Here is a 26,585-nt window from a genome sequence, read left to right as displayed (position 1 = left end):
ATATTTTGAGTGCTTTTTTGCTGTATTTTCATCTATGGAGCCTTCCCTGGTGCCCCAGGTTTGTTGTGTGTCCCTCAAACATGCTTTCCTAACATCTTGTGTTTCTACTATCATATCATGTATAACACTGTGTTATAGTTTTATGCTCTTTACTGGCAGTCAGTCAGTGGATCTTAAGCTCTGTAAAAACCTGAGCCAATGTCTCTATTCATCACTGAAGCAATGTACCTTATATATTTCTTGGGCTCAGAAATATTCTTTGACTTCTGAATGAAGGACAGAATGAATGAAGGGAATAAATTTATCCTGAAATGCTTTGTGTGTAGATGTATCTATATTTTTAAAAAGCACAGCTTTTGTTAATGAATTGTTACCAAAACGTAAGCTGATCAACAGAGAAATATAGCATAAATAGCCCACATTCATAAGATGGTAAAATCTTACTGAAAGCAGGAAGAATATAAAGGTAAACTACTTGTTCATTAGATGACAACCTCAGTTTCAATTTATTTCTCATTCCTTAGTTTAACCAAGAATAAAAGCAAATTGTGGTTTCCCAAAGATTGGGAAAGAATTATCAGAATCTGAAACAGATAAGAATAGAAAGAGGAATTCTCTAGTCTCCAGTACTTTCCATTTGCTCTAGCCTTTATTGACTTTACTCATCTTTTGTACTACCTTTATTCATTCACTCAATATTGTGAATGCAGCAGACAGTATGTGGCCTTGTAGAAACCATTATTAGTAGGCAGGCAAGTACTTTAAAGAGGACGACTGTTTACTCAATAAATAGAAATTTCAATCTGAAAACAAATATTCTTTTATTTAAGTTATCACTCTTTCTGATGGGTTAGCAGACTAATAATGTTGACATGAGCAAAACAAAATGACTTTGAAGACTATAAGGGAATTTGGAAACATTGAGTAATCTTTGTTAATTACTCCACAGAGGCTAAATGGCCTATTGCTTTTATAACCCTACAGCAGTTACACACGATAATGGTATATGAAACATTTTACTATCCACTCTGATATGTAAAAATAAGCAGAATTATTAATGAAAATTATTAGAATTTAGCTATAGATATTGAACTATTATATACAGTGTGCCCAACATAGTCTGTGGCACAATAAGTAGTAACTAGTTTAATTATCTTACTTTTCTATCAACATTACCTGGCAGTGTATTGCCACATAAGAGCACAGTCTGAGAAATCAGTTAGATTCTGGCTACAGTCTCCTCAATATATCTCTTTTGATGCCTTTCCCAATCAGTCACTTTCCTCAAATACAAAATAAGGATAGTAACAGTGCCTACCTCTATGGATTGTTATAGAGATTACTGTTTAATACCAATATAGTTTCTTATTTCTTATTTTTATTAGAATAAAATCCTGTGAATCAATATATGCAGAGTAAACTAGTAAAACTAAGTCCCAATTTGTTAGAATTTTCCAAATGTGCAAAGAGTTATGCTGAGTTAGGTTTTGTCTCTTTTCTTGAACCCATTTCTGCTCCCCTCAATGCAGAATCTATGATTCAAAGTAGTTAATTATCTTCATCTCGTAAAAGTAGTCCTTGCTGAGATCATCCAAAATGACCATTTGACCAGTGACTCAGTTGAATCAATGTCAGGCTCCAGGCACATTTATTTGTCACCCGAAATAGCTTCCCTACTACACAATTTTCTAGTGGCATTTTCATCTGATCATTTCTCCAGATATAGATTAAGGGATTTAACATGGGGGTTATCACAGTATAGAAAACAGCCACTGCTTTATCAATAGATAAATTAGCTGTGGGTCTCATGTACACAAAAATGTAGGTCACAAAGAATAAGATGACCACTGTGATGTGGGAGACACAGGTAGAGAGTGCTTTGCCCATATCTTCTGAGCTGTAGGTCCTTAGGGAGTGCAGGATGATCACATAGGAGACCATCAAGAAGGGGAAGTTTAACATACTGATTAATCCACTGTTGGCAGCAACAAAGAGCCCTAGAGTGTGGGTATCAGTGCAGGCAAGATTGAGCAAAGGATTCAGATCACACAAAAAATTATCTATGACACTGAGACCACAGAATGGTAATTGGAAGATGAAGAGCATCTGTATGTTTGAGTTAACAAATGCTCAACCCACATCACTATCATTAGAAGGCCACACATCCACGAGTTCAGGATGGTTGTGTAGTGCAAGGGCCTGCAGATGGCCACATAGCAGTCAGAAGCCATCACAGTGAGCAGTAGGACCTCAGAAGCTGCAAAGAAATGTTCTGAAAAGATTTGAGTAATACACCCATTGAATAGCATGGTCTTCTTTTCCTAGAGTGAATCTACAATCAGTTTGGGGGTATTGACAGAGGAATAGCAGGCATCAATAAAGGATAGACAGGCCAGGAAAAATTACATAGGGGACTTCAATGATGGGTTGGCTGTGATGGCGACCACTATAAGCAAATTTCCTACCATAGAAATGACATAGATGACAAAAAACACAGCAAATATGGTTTCTGTATCTTTGAATTTTCTGTGAGCCCCAGTAGAACAAACTCTGTCATGTTGTTCATGATCTCCATGTATTTCATCTTGTATTATTTACATTACCTGAAAAAATAACTTGTTATTAATATAAAGTTAAATTCATTAAACTTATCCATCCTAACGAATATTGAATGTGGGAATTCTATTGTGTTGTAAATTCTTATGATTTTTTGAGATAGAAAAAAAGGTTCCAAATTATGGAAGGTTATTCAAATTGCCTCCTAGTTGAGGATTCTGTTAAGAGTATAGACATGAGGATCTTTTGTAAGCACATAGGAGACCATTTGTGAACCCTTAATCTCTGAGATGAATAAGAACCTCATGTGAACTAGTAGATCACACACAGAGTGGCAGTTAAGCAAGAAAAGAGAGATAGGAAATGAATGTAATGAATATGAATTCAAAGCTAAGAGATCTTCCATTTATCCATAGGGAACAGGGAACCATGGAAGATAATTGAGAATGTGGGTGGAAGAATAAAGAAGAATTTGAGGAAGGGGAAATAATGTATATTGCTCTGGTAAAGAACTTGGTGTGGGAGAGGAGGTGGAGCAAAACGGTGGGGTGAGGTGACCCGGGACTCTCTCCCCTCCAAAGTACAAAAAAGGACTGAAAAAAAACCCCTGAATTTCAGCTGATGAACCTAATGCCAGGACTCAGAGACCTACAGTATCAAAAGACATAGAACGGAGCCCCTGCTGCCCGCCTTGGAGGAGCTGTAATGGGGTAGGAGAGAACATCAGCTCCCTCTCCTAAAAACCGGGATCGCTGTGCGGGTCCAGGAAGGAGCAGGGGAGGGGCCGCATGTCCAGGGGATCATCTAGGACTCCTGCTGCCAGTACAGTGGAAACCCGCTGACAGGGAAAAGCTTCCATGCACGGGGACCCCATAAACCCAGGGCCCTGGGAGACCAAAGAACAGAACTTAGCAAATCCAGATCAGTGCGTGAGAGAAACCATCCCCGCCCCCAGCCCTGCAAAGTGCACTGGGCGCCGCCATCTTGCCCAAAGCAGGAGAGCTCAGAACGCACAGCGCTCGACCCATATCTAGTGGCGACAGGCTATAACTGCAACCGAATTCTACCACCATGTGAAAAAACTGCTCCTCTACCATCCAGCAATTTATAAAAACCTCAGACCAGAAGGAAAACAATAAAAACATAGAATTAAGTCCTGAGGACTTGGAATTAGGTAAACTAAATGAAAATGAGTTCAGAGCAGCTATAATCAAAAAACTCAGTGAGGTAGAGAGAAAGATAGAGTAACAAGCTGAGTTCTGGAGTTACTTCACAGAAGAGATTGAAATTATAAAGAAGAATCAAACAGAATTACTAGAGATGAAAAACACAATGGACCAGATAAAACAGAATATGGATTCCCTGAATGCCCGGGTAGATTCCATAGAAGAGCAGATTAGCATAATCTAAGATAGACAGGCTGAATGGCTCCAGACAGAGGAAGAAATAGAACTAAGGATTAAAAGTAATGAGGAAAGTATTGGAGAGATAGCTGATTCAATGAGGAGAAAGAATTTAAGGATCATAGGAATTCCCGAGAATGTGGAAAAGGAAAATGGAGCAGAAAGTGTGCTTAATGAAATTACAGAAGAGAACTTCCCAAATCTAGGGATTGAGGGAGAAATGTATGTAGAGGAAGAATTCAGATCTCCTAGATGTGTCAATGTAAAAAGACCTACTGCAAGGCATATAGTAGTACAAATGGCAAAAATGAATGCCAAGGAAAGAATACTCAGGGCTGCAAGACAAAAGAGAATAACCTACAAAGGAGCTCCTATCAGCCTTTCAGGGGATTTCTCTACAGAAACCTTGCAAGCTAGGAGAGAATGGAGTGACATATTCAAAGCTTTAGAAGATAAAAATCTTCAGCCAAGAATACTCTATCCAGCAAGAATATCCTTCAGATATGAGGGAGAAATTAAATCTTCTCCAGACAAACAAAAGTTAAGGGAATTTGTAACCAAAAGTCCTCCACTACAAGAAATCCTCAAGAAGGCTCTCATGCCTGAAAAAAGAAAAAAGGGAGAAAGGGGTCACAAAACAGAGAGTAGGGAGACAGATAAATAGAACAAGAATAGGATAGCAAACATTCAACTATAGCATTAGGATAAAGGTAAGGAAACTACCAAAGCAAAGATGATCTTATCACTCTAACTACAAACTCATAACACAAGTTGGAACGAGAAATGAAAATAATAATTTATGAGGGAAAGAGCAAAGGGACTAAATTAGTCTAGGCCAAGTAAGTAAGAGACCACCAGAGAATAGACTATATTATACACGAGATTCTAAATACAAACTTCGGGGTAGCCACTAAACTGAAAAAGAGAAGAGAGCCACAAAACATAAATAAGGAAAAATCTAAGAAACACAGCATAAGAAATTGCAGTATCAAATGGGTAGGATAAAGCACACAGGAAGAGAAAAGCAGGAAAGCCAGATAATGAGCAACAGATTCAACTTTAAGTCCCCATGCATCAATAATCACTCTCAATCTAAGCGGATTGAACTCTCCAATAAAAAGACCCAGAGTGGCAAAATGGATTAAAGAACAAGATCCAACAATTTGTTTCCTCCAGGAAACACACCTCAGCCCCAAGGACAAACACAGGCTCAGAGTGAAGAGGTGGAGGACAATACTTCAAGCTAATAGCAAGGGAAAAAAAAGCAGGTGTTGCAATTCTTATATCAGACCAAGTGGATTTCAAAATAAGACAGGTAAAGAGAGACACACAGGGACAATATATAATGATCAAAGGGACACTTCATCAAGAAGAAATAATGCTTATAAATATCTAAGCACCCAACATAGGAGCACCAAGGTTCATAAAGCAACTGTTAACAGACCTAAAGGAAGATGTTAAAAACAACACAATAATAGTAGGGGACCTCAACACCCCACTCACATCAATGGACAGATCATCCAGACAGAAAATCAATAAAGAAATAGCAGAGCTAAACAAAAAACTAAAACAATTGGACTTAATAGACCTATATAGATCACTTCATCCTAAAAAAGCAGAATACACATTCTTCTCAAGTGCACATGGAACATTCTCAAGGATAGACCATATGTTGGGAAACAAGGCAAGCCTCTACAAATTTTAAAAAATTGAAATAATAACAAGCATCCTCTCTGATCATAATGCTATAAGGCTAGAAATTAATTATAAAAAAAAGCTGAGAAAGGCACAAAGATGTGGAGACTAAACAATACACCACTGAACAAGCAATGGATCATTGAAGAAATTAAAGAATAAAAAAAAACCTGGAAATAAATGAAAATGATAACATGTCATACCAATTTATATGGGATACAGCAAAAGCTGCAATAAGAGGAAAATTCATTGCGATACAGGCACATCTTAACAAACAGGAAAAATCCCAAGTAAGCAATCTTAAACTACACTTAACTGAACTAGAGAAATAAGAACAAATAAAGCCCAAAGTCAGCAGAAGGAGTGAAATAATAAAACTGAGAGCAGAAATAAATACTATTGAAATGAAAAAGGCAGTAGAAAGGATCAATGAAACGAAAAGCTCGTTCTTTGAGAAGATAGATAAAATTGACAAACCCCGAGACAGACTTACAAAGAAAAAAAGAGAGAAGGCTCAAATAAACAAAATCAGAAATGAAAGAGGAGAAATAACAACAAACTCTGCAGAAATACAGCGGATTGTAAGAGAATACTACGAAAAACTCTATGCTAACAGAATGGATAACCTAGAGGAAATGGATAAATCCTAGGACTCCTACAATTCCCCAAAGCTCACTCAAGAAGAAGCAGACGATTTGAACACACCAATCACAAGGAAAGAGATTGAAACAGCAATCAAAAATATCCCAAAGAATAAAATCCCAGGACCAGATGGCTTCCCTGGGGAATTCTACCAAACTTTGAGAGAGGATTTAATACCTATCCTTTTCAAGCTATTCCAAAAAATTAGGGAGGATGGAACACTTCCTAACACATTCTATGAGGCCAACATCACACTGATACCAAAGCCTGACAAGGACACCACGAAAAAAGAGAACTGCAGGCCAATGTCACTGATGAACATAGATGCAAAGATTGTAAACAAAGTTTTGGCCACCATATTTCAGCAATTCATCAAAAGGATCATAATCATGATCAAGTGGGATTCATACCAGGGACACAGGGATGGTTCAGCATCCGCAAATCAATCAACGTGATACACCACATCAACAAACTGAGGAATAAAAACCACATGATCATCTTAATAGATCCAGAGAAAGAATTTAACAAGATCCAACAGCCACTTATGATAAAAACTCTGAACAAAATAGGCATAGAAGGGAACTACCTCAACATAATAAAGGCCATATATGACAAACCCACAACCAACATCATACTCAATGGGCAAAAACTGAGTGCCATCCTCCTGAAAACAGGAATGAGACAAGGATGCACTCTATCACCACTCTTATTTAACATAGTACTGGAGGTCCTGGCCAGAGCAATCAGGCAAGAAAAAGGAATAAAAGGAATCCAAATAGGGAGGGAAGAAGTAGAAGAAGAAACTCTTGCTGTTTGCAGATGATATGATCTTATATATAGACAACCCCAAAGAATCCATTGGAAAACTCTTAGAAGTAATCAACAACTGAACAAAGTTGCAGGGTATAAAATCAATTTGCATAAATCAGTAGCATTTCTATATTCTAATAACAAACTAACAGAAAAAGAACTCAAGAACACAATACCATTCACAATCATAACAAAAAGAATAAAATACCTCGACGTAAATTTAACTAAGGAAGTGAAGGACCTATATAATGAAAATTACAAGGCCTTTCTGAGAGAATTGGATGACGACATAAGGAGATGGAAAGACATTCCATGTACATGGATTGGAAGAATAAACATAGTTAAAATGTCCACTCTACTTAAAGCAATCTACAGATTCAACGCTATCCCAATCAGAATCCCAATGACATTCTTTACAGAATTAGAGCAAAGAATCCTAAAATTTATATGGGGCAAGAAAAGACCCAGAATTTCTAAAGCAATCCTCAGAAAAAAAGAACAAAACAGGAGGCATCACACTCCCTGACTTCAAAACTTACTACAAAGCTACAGTAATCAAAACAGCATGGTACTGGTACAAAAACAGGTGCACAGATCAATGGAACAGAATCGAAACCCCAGAAATAAAACCACACATCTATGGACAGCTTATCTTCGACAAAGGAGCTGAGAGCACACAATGGAGAAAAGAAAGTCTTTTCAAAAAATGGTACAGGGAAAACTGGAAAGCCATATGTAAAAGAATGAAAATTGACCATTCTTTTTCACCATTCACCAAAATAAACTCAAAATGGATCAAGGACCTAAAGGTGAGACCTGAAACCACAGGGCTTCTAGAAGAAAATGTAGGCAGTACATTCTTTGAAATCAGTATTAAAAGGACCTTTTCAGACACCGTGTCTTCTGAGAGAAGGGAAACAATAGAAAGAATAAGCAAATGGGACTTCATCAGACTAAAGGTCTTCTTCAAGGCAAATGAAAACAGGATTGAAACAAAAAAACAACACACTAACTGGGAAAAAATATTTGCAAGTCATATATCTGACAAAGGCTTAATATCCATAGTATATAAAGAACTCTCACAATTCAACAACAAAAAATCAAACAACCCAATCAAAAAATGGGCTGGAGACATGAACAGACATTTCTCCAAAGAAGATATACAGATGGCCAATAGGCACAAGAAAAGATGTTCATCATAGCTGATAATCAGGGAAGTGCAAATCAGAACTACACTAAGATATCACCTTACACTAGTTAGAATGACAAAAATATCTAAATCTAATAGTAACAAATGTTGGAGAGGTTGTGGAGAGAATGGAACCCTCATACACTGCTGGTGGGAATGCAAACTAGTGCAGCCACTATGGAAAACAGTATGGAGATTCCTCAAAAAATTAAAAATAGAACTACCATACAATCCAGCCATTCCACTACTGGGTATCTATCCAAAGAGCTTGAAGTCAACAATTCCAAAAGTCCTATGCACCGCAATGTTCATTGCAGCATTATTTACAATAGCCAAGACATGGAAGCAACCTAAGCGCCCATCAACAGATGAATGGATAAAGAAGTTGTGGTATATATATACAGTGGAATACTACTCAGCTGCAAAACAGAACAAAATCATCCCATTTGCAACATGGATGGACCTTGAGGGAATTACGTTAAGTGAAATAAGCCAGTTAGAGAAGGATAATCTCTGTATGACTCCACTCATATGAGGAATTTAAAAATGTGGACAAAGAGAACAGATTAGTGACTACCAGGGGAAAGGTGGGGTGGGAGGTGGGCACAAAGGGTTAAGTGGGGCACCTACAACATGAATGAGAAACATTAATGTACAATTGAAATCACACAAGATTGTAACCTATCATTAACTCAATAAAAAAAATAACTTTGTGTGTCTTGGATGAAGTGGGCTGAGGTTCAGGAGGGGATGCCCAACAGAAACAGGAACACCTAGTTAGAAGATTATTTATAATAGTTGACATGAGCAATAACAGGACATTGATGATGGGAATGTAAAGAAAGTATACAGGAGCTACTATAAAGGAATTCATATGCTTGTTGACTAAATCTAATAACTTTATGATAGCTAAAATATACACTTTTTAATGATTGATTGCTATGTACACGACACAAGCAGTGCTTTGCACACTTGTTTTCCCTTCAAATTCCAAATCCATTCTCTATACTATAATTAACAATATTCAACTATTTATCTCATTTTTGTATCATTCAAGTAATTATAATTACTATTACTTCAGGGGCAAGTAGGAGAGAAGCACTTTTAGCAGCAGATACACAAACATACACAGGCACACACACACACACTACGCACACGCAGTGACATATTTGATCTTCCAAATATCAAGTAAAATGTGGCAGTGCGTTTGCTGAAAACATTTTCATCTTGACTTCTCCCTCATATACAGTTCGCACTTTTTCAACGCCCCTGCAGTCATGGTCCCCCAGAGTCCTCTGCAAAATATTGAAAATGATTACCACAGTGGTTAAATGTTTTAGATTAAGAATCAGAGAGGACAGACCAGAATCCTAATTCTTCCACTTACAACTTCTTTTATCTGGGGTACATTTTTTGGCACCTTACATTCTTGTTTCCTAATCTACAAAGCAAGAATAATAATTTCCACTTCATGAGTTTTTATGAGAATTAATTAAGGCAACATATATGAAATATTTTCCACAGTGATGTAGACACACGTAAGACTTTCATCTACTTTTGTGACTGTGCATGTGCTTAGGAGATAAGAAGAACTGACAATTAGAGCAATAATAGAAATATTTTAGCACAAGTAAGCTCAGCAAGAATCATTTCTAATTTCATTTTTAGAGAAGCCACAGAGACTCATATTGTCTATAGCAGTTGATCCCAAGAAGGATTCTCCACGTTTGTGCCCGGACTAAACGGCTGATGAATAATCCCATTCAAATTTCTTATTTATGTAATATCTTTTGAGAAGTATATGTAAATTTCATTTTCATTCTCATGATTAGTTTTGATTACTAAAGGAGATGTCTCATGGCAAAAACATGGTGGCTGGTATCAGAGAGTTGGGTCCTACTATCTTAATCTCTATAAGCCTCAAATTTCAGCTGTCAAATTAGGTTACTGACATTTACTAAGTACCTTTTACAGAATGGGTGAGGAAGAAATGCTCTATTACTATATTTGTAAAGTTTTGATTCATATGCTTACTATATAATTAACAATCTTTAATAAGTAACAGCACTATTTAAAAACTTACATTATAGTGTTAGATGATCCTAATGATATTTGGGATTGTTCAAAACATTCCCGTATTCAAATTGACCTCCTTTTGTAATAAGTCCTCTTTCAATACGAGGGATAAGACATCCTCAGAATGAGACTTTCCAGATAATTCAATATTAAATAAACAGCTGTTTAAAAAGTATTTTTATAATTGTAAATCCTTCCATCTAAGTAGCCAGAAACTCTAAAATGCTTCTGATTAGTTATCTCTTGCACTCATGTGACGGTCAGTATGGAGTAACAGGCAGAATTAAAATGTAGGGAGATATCTAAAACACAACAGACTTCAGCTGTTCCACATCTTTGTCGCATATACCATTAGTTGTTTTCCTTTGAGTCATTCTAGGAGGTGTATAGAGGTAAATAACTGTGGTTTTAATTTGCTTTTCTAATAACTGATGACGAGTATTTTTTCATGTTATTGTTGACCATTTATTTATCTTTTCTTGTAAAGCTTCTGATCAAGTTCTTTGCATGATTTAAAAATAGAGTTCTGGGGCCAACTGGATGATGTGGTGGTTAAGTTTTTCCCTCCACTTCAGCGGCCTGGGGTTCCCGTGTTCAGATCCTGGACATGGACCTACATACCATTCATCAAACTATACTGCAGCAGTGTCCCACATATAAAATGGAGGAAAATTGGCAAAGGTCTTAGCTCAATGACAATCTACCTCAGGCAAAGTAGGAACATCAGCAACAGATGTTAGCTCAGGGGTAATTTTCCTCACAAAAAACAATAAAATAAAAGTGAAAATAGGATTCTGCTTTTATTACTATGTTGTAAGTGTTCTTTACATATTTCTGACACAGGTTTTTGTAATACATATATGCTATGTGTTGCATTATGTATGTATGTAAAATTTTCTCCTAGTATTTGGATTGCCATTTGATTTTCTCGAATGCTGTCACCTGATAAACAGAAGATTTAAAGTTTTGACATGGTCTAATTTTTCATATTTTATTATGGGTCACATTTATTGAGTCATATCTAATGATCCCAGTGTCTACCCCAAGGTCAAAAAGATTTCTTCTATAGCTTCTATAGATCTAGCTTTAACATGGAGGCCTCACTCATTTTAAGTTAATGTTTGAACATTCTGTGAAACAGTGGTTAAGTTTCTTTTTCTTCTCATATGTATATGTAATTGACTCAGCACGATTTGTTGAAAAGTCTATTATTTCCCCATTGAAATACCTTGACATATTTCTTAAAAAAATCATATATTTAGAACTATTTCTAAACATTCTATTGTATTTCAGTGATTAATATGTTTATCTTTGTCACTGCCACACAGTGTTGATTATGAGAGCTTTAAAGTGAGTCTTGAATGCAGGTAGAGTAAGTACTCCAACTATTTTTATTTTAGGGAGAGTGATTTGCTATTCAAAGTTCCTTTAATTCTGTATATTTCTGTACAAAATTCAGAACTGGATTGTGATTTCTCTAAAAATCCTGTTGGGATTTTTATTGCACATGCATTGAAAACGCAAAATGATATTAAGTAATTTAATCCATCACTATGGTATATCTCTTCATTTAAGTATTTACTTTCTATCATCTAGGTTTTCTAGTTTTCATATGTGTACAGGAGTTGAATATACTTATAAAATTTATCCCCCAAATTTTATGTTTTAAAATAGTAATTTACATAGTATTTTGTTTCTAATTTCAATATTTAATTGTTGCAATTATACATAAACATTTGATTATTTTTTGTTTCAAAATTGTATCCTGTGACTATGCTAAATTAAAGATATGGTCGATTCTATTTTTTGTAGAAAATTCAATATTTTCTACCTATATTATTATGCCATCTGTACATAAGTATATTTTTAGAAGTTTTCTTCTTCCTTTCTAATCTGTGTCTTTTTAATCTTTTCTTTATTTTATTTTAGTGACTAGAACCTAGGGAACAGTGCAGAACAGAAATGGTGAGTGGACATCCTTGTCTTGATGTTCCAATCTTAGAAAGAGAATATTCACCATTAACCATACATGTGTCCCTTTACCACTTTCATCCTTCCTCCACCCCCTTCTCCTCTGGTAACCACTAATCTGTTCTCCTCATCTATGTGTTTCTTTATCTTCCACCTATGAGCGAAATCAAATGGTATTTGTTTTTCTCTGTCTGACTTATTTTGTTTATCATCAAATCCTCAAAACCCATCTATGTTGTCACAAATGGCATAATTTTGTCTTTTTTATGGCTGATTAGTATTCCATTGTGTGTGTATGTGTGTGTATTACATATTCTTTATCCATTCATCCATTGATGGACACTTGGGTTGCTTCCAAGTCTTGGCTATTGTGAATAATATTGCAGTGAACATACGGGTGCATATATCTTTTTAATTATTGATATCAAGTTCTTTGGATAAATACCCATTAGTGGATTTGCTGGGTCATACAGCATTTCTATTTAATTTTTTGAGAAATCATCCATACTGTTTTCCATATTGCCTACACTTGTCTGCATTCCCACCAGCAGTGTATGAGGGTTCCCTTTTCCTCACATCCCCTTCAATGCTTGTTATTTCCTGCCTTGTTAATTATAGTCATGGTGATGGGCATGGGGTGACAACTCCTGGTTTTGATTTTCATTTCCCTAATAATCAGTGATGTTGAACATCATTTCATATGCCTATTGGCCATCTGTATATGTTCTTTGGAGACATGTCTTTATATCCTCTGCCCATTTTTTGATTGGGTTGTTCATTTCTTTTGTTATTGTGTTGCATGAGTTCTTCATATATTATGGAGATTAACCCCTTGTTGGATACATGATTTGCAAATATTTTCTCCCAGTTACTGGGTGGTGTTTTTGTTTTGTTGATTTGCCGCAAACATAGCCTTTTGATTGGGTCTCAAATGACAGGAAATAAAAGTACTGCACACTGAAACCATTCAAAGGAAGTATTAGAATAATACTGCCTTTATCTTTCCTGCCTCTTGAGGTTTTTTGCTCAATATTCACCCCACAGGGATAACTCCAATGGATTTCTGGTTTGTGTAGTTTTACTCTTTCAAGGGCTCTCAGACTGATGACCTCACATCCCACAGCTTCATGCTTTGTCCAAATTTAGAAGTGTCTAAATGTAGAAGATCCCCCAAACTCCAGGAATGCTGCTGATCAGCCTTGCACACACTGCCAAGTTTTTGTTTTTGGGGTCTCACCAGCGTGGTGTGCATGTGTACAGAACACTGGCTCTCAGTCATCTTTACTTGTATGCTGTAGCTGGTCATGCAAAATGCTATTACACTTCGTCAGGGCAAGAGAGGAGCTCCATTGTATGTTAAAGAAGTTCTGGCTTCTTCACAGAGAAATTCAAAGATTCCCCCAGGAAGCTTGAATCAAAAAGGGACATAATAAAATAAGCACAAAGGAAAAATCTGGGGAAGAACGTATTTCCTATACCCCGAAGTGGGGTAGTTCTTTGGTTTGCAAGGGAACAAACTAGTTTCAGAAGAGAAAAAGAAGAAGATAAAAAAGTTATAAGATAAAACTTTGGTGATAATGAAGCAAGCTGCTCATCAAAGCCAGTAACAAGTATGGAAGGAGATCTCCAAGAAGAACTCCATGTTTCTTAGTTACTACTCCTTAAAAATGTATACAGTTCAGCTATTGGAAAATATCTAATGCAAAAAATTAATTGCATTAGCTAAAAAAAGAAATTTATAATTTATGCATGAAAGTTGTGATCATCAGTGTTGAAGAAACTAGATAGATATGTTATTATAATCATTGTCTTTGTTAAAAAATGCTTTTTCAATAGTTAAATCTCAGTTTCCTCTCATGAGAAAGTGTAACTCAGAGAATTCCATCGCTAAAGCTGCTCTATATTTTCTGTCAAATATTATTTTAGGATTATTTTAAACTTGGATTTAAATAGTAAGTGGAAAATCTTTTACTTTGAAAAAATAGCTAATTTTGAGGGATTTATATGTTCTTCCTTTTGGTAGCCAAGCCAGTGGTGGTTTACTCCCTGGTCGTATATAGTTAACGTCAAACCAATTAAACTAGCCAGAGTCCAGCCTCCGTGACTTATCAAACAGGACAATAGAGTCATGTCAGAGGCATATTGGACTTGAAGAACCCAACTATACATCTTGGGAAAAATAGTGGGTAATGAAGATAAAGGGGAAATAAATAGTATGGGAGATTTGGCCCTGTCCAACACGGCACCAATGTGGGCTTTTGCATAAGATGTGAGACGTTATTTTTTCTCTTTCTCAGGTGTGTTTCAGCTATTAGGCACCTCTAATAACACAATTATATCTCAGGAATGGATGCTTGAATCCCATCCATATCATTTAATAGCTGTATGATATTGGATAATTTTAACCACACTCAGTGCTCATCTTGTGTATTGAGTTTAGAACTCAAAGTACTTGAGATGTGACTTTACACTCCTATTAATGCCAGGAATGACTTAATATAGGAGATATACCCACATATATAAAGACAACTATCTGAAAATTACTGGATTTTCTATACACTATGACTAGTGAGCATGAGAAAACATACTGAAAAAAATATTGCTCTCCCAATAGCAACAAAAGTGATGAAATACCTAGGAATAACTTAACAAGAAATATGAGTTATTTGAATAAACGACAAAATTTTACTGTAAGCTATACAAGAAGAATCCAATAAATAGAGTCACTGCATGCTCTTGGATGGGAGAATTGAATATTATAAAGATGTCTATTCCTACCAAATTAATTTATGATTATAACTCCAATCAAAATTCCAATAAAATTATTTGGGGATATGACAAAATCGCAGATTGGTTAAATGCTGGGACACTCTTTCAACATTCAGCCAGGCATATACCAAGCCTAGTGATCTCCCCAAGATGAAAGCCTAGGGTCTTCTTGAGTTCTTTCTAAGCATGCATCTTGCCCTGAGCATGACCATACCTTCCTAATTCCCCCATATACAGAGATGCGTTTGCTTGTCCTAATTTCCCAATTAAACTCTGCTCTGTTTTTTGTCCTTGACCTTAGGAATCACTGAGTCATTATTCATCTTGCAGTGTTTTCAAACAATGCACACTGTTCTTCATACCTGAGATTTCTGTGTTAGATAGAAGAGAGATGTGAACTTTCATCAGTCTTTTATGTAGCCGCCGGACAGATTAGAATAGACATACACAAGAACTTGCGAATATGATTGTTTCTGTTCCCTCCAAAACTAGAGTTCAGAATCCCACACTGGAATGCAGGGCACCATGTCAAAACTGCCACCACAGCAAGGGAGGAGTGGCCAAGGGCAAGTAAAAATGCACAAAACGTTCCTACCACTTTTCAATTACCTTTTTCTTATATTAGAATTACTTTGGTTACTTTAAATCTTTTGACTGTTTTTCAGTTTTCTGATAAATTTGGTTCTGATAGTATCTGCAATTGTTTTGATATTTCTGTTGAGAGGCAGAGAGCTTGGGATGCAATCTCTGCTATTTTAATATGTCAATATACGCACAAGAAGAAATAAGAAACCTGATATGAGATTTTTTTTATTCATGGCAGAAGGATAAATATGAGGTATATGACTTGAAAACAAAGACAAAATTATTTATAATATTTGATAATTTTTTCATATCTATAAGATATCCTTGTTAAATATTGACATTGGTAATATTTTCTTTTTGTTCTCTTCATACATTACACTAGGCATTACCAATTGTATGGATCTATTCAAAGAAATAAGTTTGATTTCATTATTATTTTGTCTACTTTTTCTTCAATTTCTTTATTGCGCCTTATCAACTCTTTTTTAGTATAACCATTTTTTTATTTTTATGCATTTTGAGACTTTTACTCAAGGCATAATTTTAATATTTCCAAATTACTATTTAAGGATATTTAGTTCAGTTTAAAATGTTATGGTGTTGTTTCCTTACGCTTATTGTTGGGTTATATTATGTTGGAGACACTTTCATTATTTGGAATGCTTTGACTCTTATTTTATGTCCCCCATCCCACTTATGGTAGAGTTGTGTGGATAGAGACTTTCTTGTTAACTTTATGAACTAAGTTGAGGGTTTTGTATGACTTACAAGATTTCTAGATAAAATTGCTTTATTGCTTTCTTCTGACAATATACTGAAACGAACTATGTGTGTGTATGTAGATATACATACATATATAGGTGTATATATCTATATTTGTATATAAATCTCTCTCTATATAAAATTTGTGGTTATTAGGAAGTTTTGATGTAGTGTTTGTGTGTGTTTCTTCTATCTTACTTTTAGAAGCTCGTTAACTATTTACTGATCTTACTTCCTCTTTCTGTTAACTTTCACAAGTTGAAAGGGTACTATCCTCTTTTTCCTTCCCTCCATTCCCTTAGAAATAATTTTTCTGAGTTTTTCGCCTCAAATCCCAAATAATTCCTATTCTTTTTCTTGTAATCAATGCTGCTTTCTGTCAGCTTTGGACTTGTTCTCAATTACTGGTTACATAAGTGGACCTTTATTATTGATTTTGTTTGTATTATCCCACTAACAGGATCACCAATTCCCTTTTCATTTTTCTAAACTGCTTCTTTAGACTTCTTCACTGTACATACATAGAATTATGAGACTTTGAGATCCAGTGATACTTCTCTTTACTTTTGATAAATATTTCTCTACTTACAGGCAACTTCTACTTCATAGGAATATCTTTCTCACAGTGATGCAAAAAGTATGGGTAATTTGTTTGCTTTTCATGGTCTGAATGGCTCTTGGGAGGATGGATAGGAAGATTAAATTCTACATGTTGTTATTATCTTAAGGCCTTTTTCTAGGCCTTTGGAGTTGAATTTTTATTTCTTCTCATTTTATGATATCAATATGCAATAACATAACATCTCTTCTGATAATTGCCTTAAATGTATCTCATATAGTAATTTAGCAGTTGTGGTCTATAGCATTCTTTGGTATGTTCTAATGACATGCTATAACCTTTTCAAGTGGAATGCCTTATTGTTCGATAAACATTGTTATTAATTTATGCTTATATTTATTAACGTTCAGGGAATACTATTTACATTTTCATCATTTTTGATGGATTTATTTTGGTTTAACTCAGGAGTTAAAATATAATTAATTTTTATGACAACTAACATGCAATTGAAAAAATTGTGTTTCTTATTACTGGACTTCTGTGATGTATATGTGATTGTGTTGTTTGGGATTATAGCCTTCATTACTAAATGTTTGCTGTTTTTCTTTTGTCTTCAATTGAGAGTTTCTGTTTATTTCTCCTCTAATCTCCTATAGTTTCTGGTTTATGAAAAGTGTTGCTTTGTCTTTGGATATATAACTTCATTGTGGGATCTGGCTTTCTGTAATATAGTGTTTATTTTTTAAAAATACATTTGAAGGTTTATTGTCTGCATTCTCCTTTGTCACATATCATGATTTTGGCATCTTATTTATTTGCATTTACCATTGTCTAATATCTTTGTTGAATTTTTAATATATATATTTTTGGTTTTAATATGCATACAGAAAAGTGCATGACTATCACTATATGTTTTAACAAAATAAGCACACCTCTGTAACCAGCATAGGAATCAACAAGCAGGACGTTAACAAAACACAGAAGCACATTTTGTCCCTTTTTTATTTATTCACTTTCTCTCTTTCAAACAAAAGTACCTTTACATTTGTAACACCAATATTTTACCTATTTATAACTTTATATAAATAAAACTATACAGAATACACTTTTCTTTGTATCTGGCTTCTTTTGATCAGCATTATATTTATAACATATATTCATCTTGTTTACAAATTTCTTTATTCTCTTTGCTGTATAGTCTTCATTGTATGAATATATCCCAAATTTTACACAACAAGATGTAGATGACTATCTGCGTTTTTTGGTTTTGTTTTTTACTTTTTAGGTATTGTGAATAGAGGCATTACAAAGAATCTTGTTATATTACTTAGTGAACATAAATAAATATTTCTGTGGGGTAGAGACATGGGTAAACATCTGGGTAGTAAGTTATGCATATGTTCATCTACTTTGGATAATTGTAAAACATATGCAAAGCAAAGTCCCTGTAAAGAAGTCTCATGCAGCTTTAATATATGAAACATAGTAGGTTTTAATTAAAATAAAATTACTAAAGATAAAGAGGATTATTTCACAATGATTTATAGGTCTACCTACTAAGAAGATATTACAATTCAAATGGCCATATGCTCAATGACAGATCTTCCAAATTGGTAAAGAAGAAGTCCAGAGGTATAAAAAGAAATAGATGAGTCCTTTATCATGGTTGGAGACTTTAACTTACTTTTTTAAACTGATGAATAAACAAGCAATGCACTATCTAAGGACATAGAAGTTCCAAATGACATAACACATTTGACCTAGCTAACTTTTATAGAATATGATTCCCAAGAAAAACAACATACACATGTTTTTCAGTTCACATACAAAATTTGCAATGGTTGATCATGTGCTGGATCATAAATCAAGCCACAACAAATATCAAGGGACTCAAATTATTCATAATATTTTCTGTGACAACAGTGAAATTAATTTAGAAATCACTAACTTATTCTTTAATTTTAACTTTACTGAATGATTTTGAGTATCTCATGCATATAGCACAGTGTTGGATCTAACGTTGTCATTAAACCTATTAATATAATCAATGTGTTCTGTATTTGTTCTGTAATATTTTATGTCATATACATGATATTTTACATCATATACATGCATCCATATGTATATGGATATATGATACTTATGTATGTGTGTATAAATAGATAAATTGTTTTTTTATCATTTAATTTGTTTTATTTGCTCTTTGCTTTCAGGAAGATTTGCATTTTGGTAAGGATTTTTGTCTTTATACTAATATCTGTTTTTATTTTTGTATTTACTTATTATAAATTAATTGAAATGAGCTATTAATGCTCCTTATTCCTGAAACTATGTGACTGTGTAAGTGACCAAGAGCCAACACATTACTCCTAATTCAAAATTAATTAGTGGTAAAACAAAATTAAAATAAAAGGTGAGTTGTTGCTGGAATGTGGTCAAGTAATTTACCATCTTTGAACACGTGTTCCCTTATCCCTGAAAGAAAGGGAGTGTGGAATTAATGATCTTCAAGGCCTATTCACACCATGAACTTCTTAGTTTTTTTTATTTCTTTCTGTTACTCCCTTAAAGCAACTAATATACTGAAATTTTTGTCTTCATTTAATTTATCGTATCACCCTGCCATCTAGTGGATATTCTGTTTGTATCATTTGTAAGGGAAAGAAATGATACCCTCTCCTACTATTTGCAGAGGGATTTTGTACTAGTGGACCTTATGAAAAAATTCTACCAATTACTATGTAATTTGGTTGAGAATGAGACCACAAATAGATGGCAGTCGAATTGGCAATGTTGGGGTAAAGCAAACCAAATGTTTATTCTCATTATGTCAAGCTGGGATAAATTCTAATAAAAAAAGACACATTGCTTCTGGTGTAATAAAAAATGAAATAATACTGGACTGAGATTTAAGAGATCCATTACAAAGTGCACCTTAGTTCTTTGATCTTTTCTGAACTATATGCCATACTAGAGACCCAGCTTAGATCAGAGAAAGATGAAGAAAATTGCCTGTAGTCACATTAATTGAGTTATCTTAGACACAGAGTGCTAGCCATGGGCTTATACGGTACACTTTCCATTCTCAAAGGTATCTGTATCTATAACTATATATATATGTCTATATATGCCTATATCTATACTGATATCTAATATATCTAACTATATATCTACATATCATATTATATTTGGGAGTCTATTTTGAATTGAATTTCTTATTTCTTATAGTACGCGATATTTATATATACTTGCAAGACTGTTCTGCTCATTTCCAGGCAAGAACTAATAAATCTTGCATTCAACAAGAATCTTATTGGTTAGGAAGGTTAGAATATGCTATTTAATTATTATTAGTTACTTTTATTGCATGGGCAGTGAAACTAACTTCTTAGATATGTGTAAGTTCCAAGATTTGACAAGCATAAAAATAATTTGAAAACAATAGAGTATTTTGAGAACCCCAAATGTGAATGATCTGGTGAGACCTCCCTACAAATGTAAGTATTAGTCACATAATATTCAAAAAGTAGAGACACCTTGTGGAGTCTTATTGTTTTGTCGGCCTTCATCCTCAAGAGCCAAGCTATTCTTTTTACTCACATTAAGGTTTATATCTTTATAGTCCCTTCTTATATCCTATTCGTGAGTGCAGCAACTCAGGGACACTGAGAGTTACTTATACTATTCTGTTTTTGGACAGTATGGAAAGAAAATCTTTCTGGTTTTGGTTCTGAAAGTGCTTTTCCTGTGGTTTTTGAATTAATGGAATTAATTTTGTCTCTTGAACATACAGAAAACAAGAACAGCCTTTTGTTCCCATTTTAACCTTGAAATATTTAAAGATATTGGTCAGAGTCTCCTTGTACTTTTCTTCTGTATTCCAGGCATCTTCAGGCTGTTTACTGGTTTACTAGATGCTCTAGTTCCAATATATACGTCTCACTATTACTTACTTGACATCACAGGGTACCTATAAAATTATGAATAGTTATTGGGAACTATTGGTTTACCTGCGATGACATGCTGTCAAGAACATAATGCTCCCTTCCAAACCAAAATGAAAATGGGAGTTACCTCTCTCTGTCTACATAATCTAACAATGCAGCCAAATTGAATGCCATGGTTATAATATTAGAACTGAATCAACTTCATTCCCAACATCTATACCTTTTTACAACCACCACCTCCTCATTATTCCATCTTTGTTCTGTTGGCGTTGAACCCTATTACAATGTTCAACAACTTACACAGATCCCAATTGCATTCTGTACACAATTGTGTTCCTCTAATCCTCCAACTTGACCTCTTTTTGCTACCTGCATAAACTCTACTTCTAATTGATAGGAACATGAACATCCAAATTCCTGCCTTGGCTCAGACTGTCTTCTCTGCTTAAAGAATCTTTTCTTTTCCTTTCCTGTCCCTGCAATCCTATGTTAACATTATAGTTCAGCCCACAGTTCAAAATCTTTTTATGATTTTACCAATCAGAAAAAATCCTGGACATTATTCAATTATCTCAACTTCTGAAGAGTACCCCTAATATGCTCAAGATATCATAAAGTAAAAATTAAACAAAGCAAAAAACTTTATGCATAGTGATAATGCAGAAAAGCTCAGTATCCTTTAAAGTAAATTGTTGCTTCTCTGACTGTATGATAATTTCACTATAATAATCAGATTATTATAAGCCACAATTTGGAAGGAGGCTAGCCTCATGTATCATTACTCAGAGGACATCTGCCTACTGATCTGGAAATAACTTTGCACCTTTCACAACGAAGAAATAAATTTCTGTTGCAAGGGTTGACAAATTACGTCCCACAAACCAAACCTAGTCAACTATATTTTTATAAATAAAATTTTGCTTGAACAAAGCCAGGCCTGTTGATTTATGCATTGATTATATGGCTGCTTCCATGCTACAACACGCAGAATTGAATAGTTGGGATTGAAACAATATAACTCACAAAGACTAAAATATTTACTATATTGTCCTTCATAGGAAGTTTGCTGAAACCTGTTCTTTTAAATCAAGTCACTGAGATTAAGATGCATATTTGTTAAGATATGGCAGTTTCTTAAATAATAAATACATCATATTATTTATATAATTTATATAACATATAACAAATTATAAATTGAAAAAATAGAGTATGAGCTTTTTTCAATTTCAATACTAAATTTAAGAATTGAATAACATTGTGCTCATATTTGGAAGAGCAATACAGTCTGCATAATTTTAAGAAAATCAATGGTTTTCATAAAATATTAATCTGATAATACTATATAAAATTAAAGAAAGGAGAATAAACAGCATAACTATAATATAATATTTTTTGTATAAATTTTATGTCCAGATTAGCACTGATTAATGTATATCTATATAGGGAAGGAAAATCAAAGATACAACAAAGATTAAGATTAGTTCTGTCTGGATTGTTGCCAAATAACTGATTTTTTTCTACATTTATATATTTTACAAGTATTTAATGACAACAATATAGTGACTGGTTCAACATTTTTAAAAGATCAGTGGATACAAGTTCATGGTGAAATCACCCCCCAATCTTTAGAAGAAATTATATACGAACAAAATATCACATGGGGCATTACTTCATCTAATTGTTCTATTTGTAGCCACCAAGGAAAGACTTCAGTGACGTTCTCCAGAGTTAACATCCCTAAGGTATTGGTGGCATATATGTGTGACACAGCTTCATGTTAGGATTTAGCTTTGGTCTCCTTTTCTCTCTGTCATCTATGAATTTATTTTTGACAGATTACAGGAAAAAACTCATTTCCCTGAAATATTCATTACAATATATTGTAGAATCCTGCTATTACTTTTTCTGGTTTGTTACTATATTAAAAAAAATAGCTGAAATCTCAGCAGGAAGTCGCCTTCAGTCCATTAATCTTAGCAAATAAGCTTCATCAAATGAATAAGTTAAATTGTTCTGCACTCAGGTGAGTTGATTCCATCCTTAGTTTGTTTAACTTTAAAGGTAAAATAATATATTCCAATAATCTTTGCAGGAGACAAACACCTGTGAATCTCTAACTGCCGTTATACCTGCTTAGTTCAGCCAACTAGAAGTATCTGATACCGTATCTTTCACCACGTGTATTATTATTCACTGACTTACATCACTAAGAAGTGTCTTCAGTCATTCTTGATCACAGTATTCTTTTCCTTCTCTTTATACACACAAACGTTATATTTAATAACAAACAAGAATTATATGTAGCAATGTATCATTTGTAATTATATGCATTTTTCCCCAGAATAGCACTCATAGGAAAAAAATTGAGGATAAGGACAATATTTTACAATATTGTGGTTTCTAAAATGCCTATTATACTGCTGGGTACACAGTGGATATGCAGTGAGACAGTCATGATGGATGGCATCAGAAAGGAGGGAAAGAGTGTGCCCAGCACCTTATGCTCTCAGTCACCTCAACATTGTTGACAATTCATGGGGCTAAATGGGGGACTGTGAACTTTGCCCCAAGTCTGTTGGTACAAACACAGAGTGCAGAAGGTGGAATGCAAAGCTACATGTGTGGAAAAGATGTGTGGGTAAGAATGAGCTGAAGATATATCAAAACTTTCTTTCTCTTTCATGGCTATGCATTCCCTATCAATCCTGAGCTGCTGAGACTTTGTTACAACAGCCATGGGAGACGAGTATAGATTTTGAAAAGAATATGTTCTGTTATGGAATTTGCACTCAATGAGTTTTATGTTATTTGAAAAATACTTTCAGAAAGTAGTAATAAATGTGGTGGAAGATTAAATCACAAGTATCAAATCAAAGCATTTTAAGGAGCAATTGAAGAAGAAAAAGAGCAGGGATACGTTAATGATATCTTTACATATATGCAGGGAACCTTTAAGTGCTGCATACGGTCTTGGAGGATAAAGTCATAACAATCAAAGGAAAACTATAACCTGTTAATTTCACCTCCTAATAGGACATAGAATTTTTACAGAATTCTATGTAGAATTGCTTTACTTTTATGCATAGTGCCATTTTAGGTTTCAGCGGCAATCAGGAAAAGTGGCTTTGAGATTAATTGATTATAATGGCAGAAAAAGGCAATTGAGCCATTTTGGAGGAACACAGGACAATTTTTACAAAGAATTTAGTGTATTTGCCCCCGATAAATATCCTCATTTTATGCTAATTCATGATACTTAGATCCCATGGGGTTTCGCTACAGCTACTTGTTTTGTAAGACTCAAGATGAGTATTAGTGTGTTGTGACTTTTGGAGGTTTTGAGGTACACTAAAATGACCATCTGATAATGATGTAGAGAGGTCTCCAGCATACTAAAAATGGTCTGGACATATTATACTTCAGTTTACTTCTACCATAAATCTCTCTAACTACTTGATATTACAATACACCAAGGAAGGGTAACAGATTTTTATAATTTGCAATAATTAGGTAAATGTAGTTGATCAAGTGCATTATTCTTCTGAAGAAAATATTTAAAATACGGGAAAAGAAATGTCTGACTCAGTGTAAGGAGGTCACTGGAGAAGTAAATTATTTAGAAATAGTTACAGCAAAAATAGTAAAAGGAAAATTGTACTCGACCATTTTGTTGGGTCATTAATTTTCTTTTGAATTCTATGTTCTCATAGTTAAACAAGTTAGAGAAGAAACTGTAGAAACGTATGATATATATTTTTTACAAGACGAGCATTTTAACTAAACTCAGATTTATGTAAAAAGCCAGACTGGTCTTTCTCATGATGATAATAGACTCTGAGGATACTGAGTCTGATCACTTGAAATATAACAAGGCCAACTCTGTTTTTGTCCTTCCTCTCTCAACTGCCTTCTTTTTTATTCCATTTGCATAGACTTCATACTCACTGTAAAATTTTGACACTAGTAAATTCTAGCTTTTAAATAATGTAATGGTTGAAACTAAAAGCTTTCCACAACACTATTTATAGATAATCACAGTCTCTCAACATTTCCTCATGTTAACCTGCCTTCTCCAAAATTTGCTTCTCGTTTCTCTGAATCAGCTTTCCTATTTTGTCCAGAGGAACCAAGAAAACCAGAGTGCTGAAGTCACTTTCATTCTCTTGGGCTTCTCAGAATATCCAGGACTCCAGGTGCCTCTGTTCCTGTTATTCTTAACCATCTACACAGTGACTGTGCTGGGGAACCTGGGCATGATTGTGATTATCAAGATCAAGCCCAAACTCCACACCCCCATGTACTTTTTTCTCAGCAACTTATCCTTTGTTGATTTCTGGTATTCTACTGTAGTTACACTGAAACTACTAGAAAATTTGGTTGTGGAAGACAGAACCATCTCTTTCACAGGATGCATCATGCAATTCTTCTTTGCATGCATATTTGTGGTGACAGAAACATTCATGTTGGTGGTCATGGCGTATGACAGATTTGTGGCAGTTTGTAACCCTCTTCTCTACACAGTTGTAATGTCGCAGAAGCTTTGTTCCTTACTGGTGGCAGCACCATACCTTTGGGGTACAGTCTGTTCCCTGACCCTTACCTACTTTCTATTGGAATTATCCTTCATAGGAAAGAATATTATAAATAACTTTGTCTGTGAGCATGCCGCCATTATCTCTGTGTCTTGCTCTGACCCCTACGTAAGCCAGGAGACCATTTTAGTCTCTGCAACATTCAATGAAATAAGCAGTCTATTGATCATTCTTACTTCCTATGTTTTTATCTTTATCACTGTCAGGAAAGTGCCTTCCACCGAGGGGCGCCACAAAGCCTTCTCCACATGTGCCTCCCACCTGACAGCCATTACCATTTTCCACGGGACCATCCTATTTCTCTACTGTGTTCCTAACTCCAAAAGTTCATGGCTCATGGTCAAGGTAGCCTCTGTCTTTTACACAGTGGTCATGCCCATGCTGAACCCACTGATCTACAGCTTCAGGAACAAAGATGTGAAGGAGACCCTCAGGAAGTCAATCAGTACCAAATTACTATGTCATTAATGTAAGATGGTAAGATTTACGTTTTTGTTTTCAAGAGTATTGTGGAGAATTGTCCTAGTCTTTTAGCATTTTTAATACTTGGAATTCCTTATTTTACTAAAGCAGAGCAGTGTTTAATGTAAGTCCCCAGTTGGCATACTATTTAACATATGTTAAATTTTAACTTTAGTAAATTAGCTATAAAATAATAAATAACACAGTAATTAAAATTCAGACCACTTAAATGAAGTTTTGGCACACAGAATTTGTCATGTAAAGATATCTGAGTTAGCACACATTACCATATGACTGCCCAGTAAATCTTTCATTCTTTTTTAGTCATCAGAGAATAGGTTTATAGAGTTACCGTAAATATTTATAGCTTATTATCAGGGAGGATGCATCAAATGCAATACAGCAAACTAGGAGTTATTCAGCACTCAGACTCTAAATTTAAAAGAAATATTTATTTAATTCCACACAGGAAGCATTGGTACATTATAAGTGCAAAGAAGGCATACCTCTGTCCCAACAAAGCCCAGAATATTGTGTGGTAATTATGATTGTTAATATAAAATTAAT

General features: G+C 34.6%; 2 protein-coding genes and 1 pseudogene across 3 annotated transcripts in view; 1 reads left to right on the top strand and 2 right to left on the bottom strand.

Annotated features, from left to right (window-relative positions):
* The window catches only part of LOC139074340 (cTAGE family member 2-like), a 624,763-nt gene that overhangs the window by 373,914 nt on the left and 224,264 nt on the right, over positions 1-26,585 (bottom strand). The window lies entirely within an intron of this gene.
* Positions 1,649-2,584, bottom strand: LOC103540113 (olfactory receptor 4C46-like; annotated as a pseudogene).
* On the top strand, positions 25,020-26,024 carry LOC103540114 (olfactory receptor 5D13-like). Its single transcript, XM_070566087.1, has one exon. The coding sequence runs from the start codon at positions 25,020-25,022 to the stop codon at positions 26,022-26,024; it is 1,005 nt and encodes a 334-aa protein (XP_070422188.1).

Source organism: Equus przewalskii, chromosome 11 (genome assembly GCF_037783145.1).
Source record: "Equus przewalskii isolate Varuska chromosome 11, EquPr2, whole genome shotgun sequence".
Lineage (NCBI taxonomy): Eukaryota > Metazoa > Chordata > Mammalia > Perissodactyla > Equidae > Equus > Equus przewalskii.
Note: the sequence above shows the minus strand (reverse complement) of the source record. Positions and strands in the feature narration are given on the sequence as shown.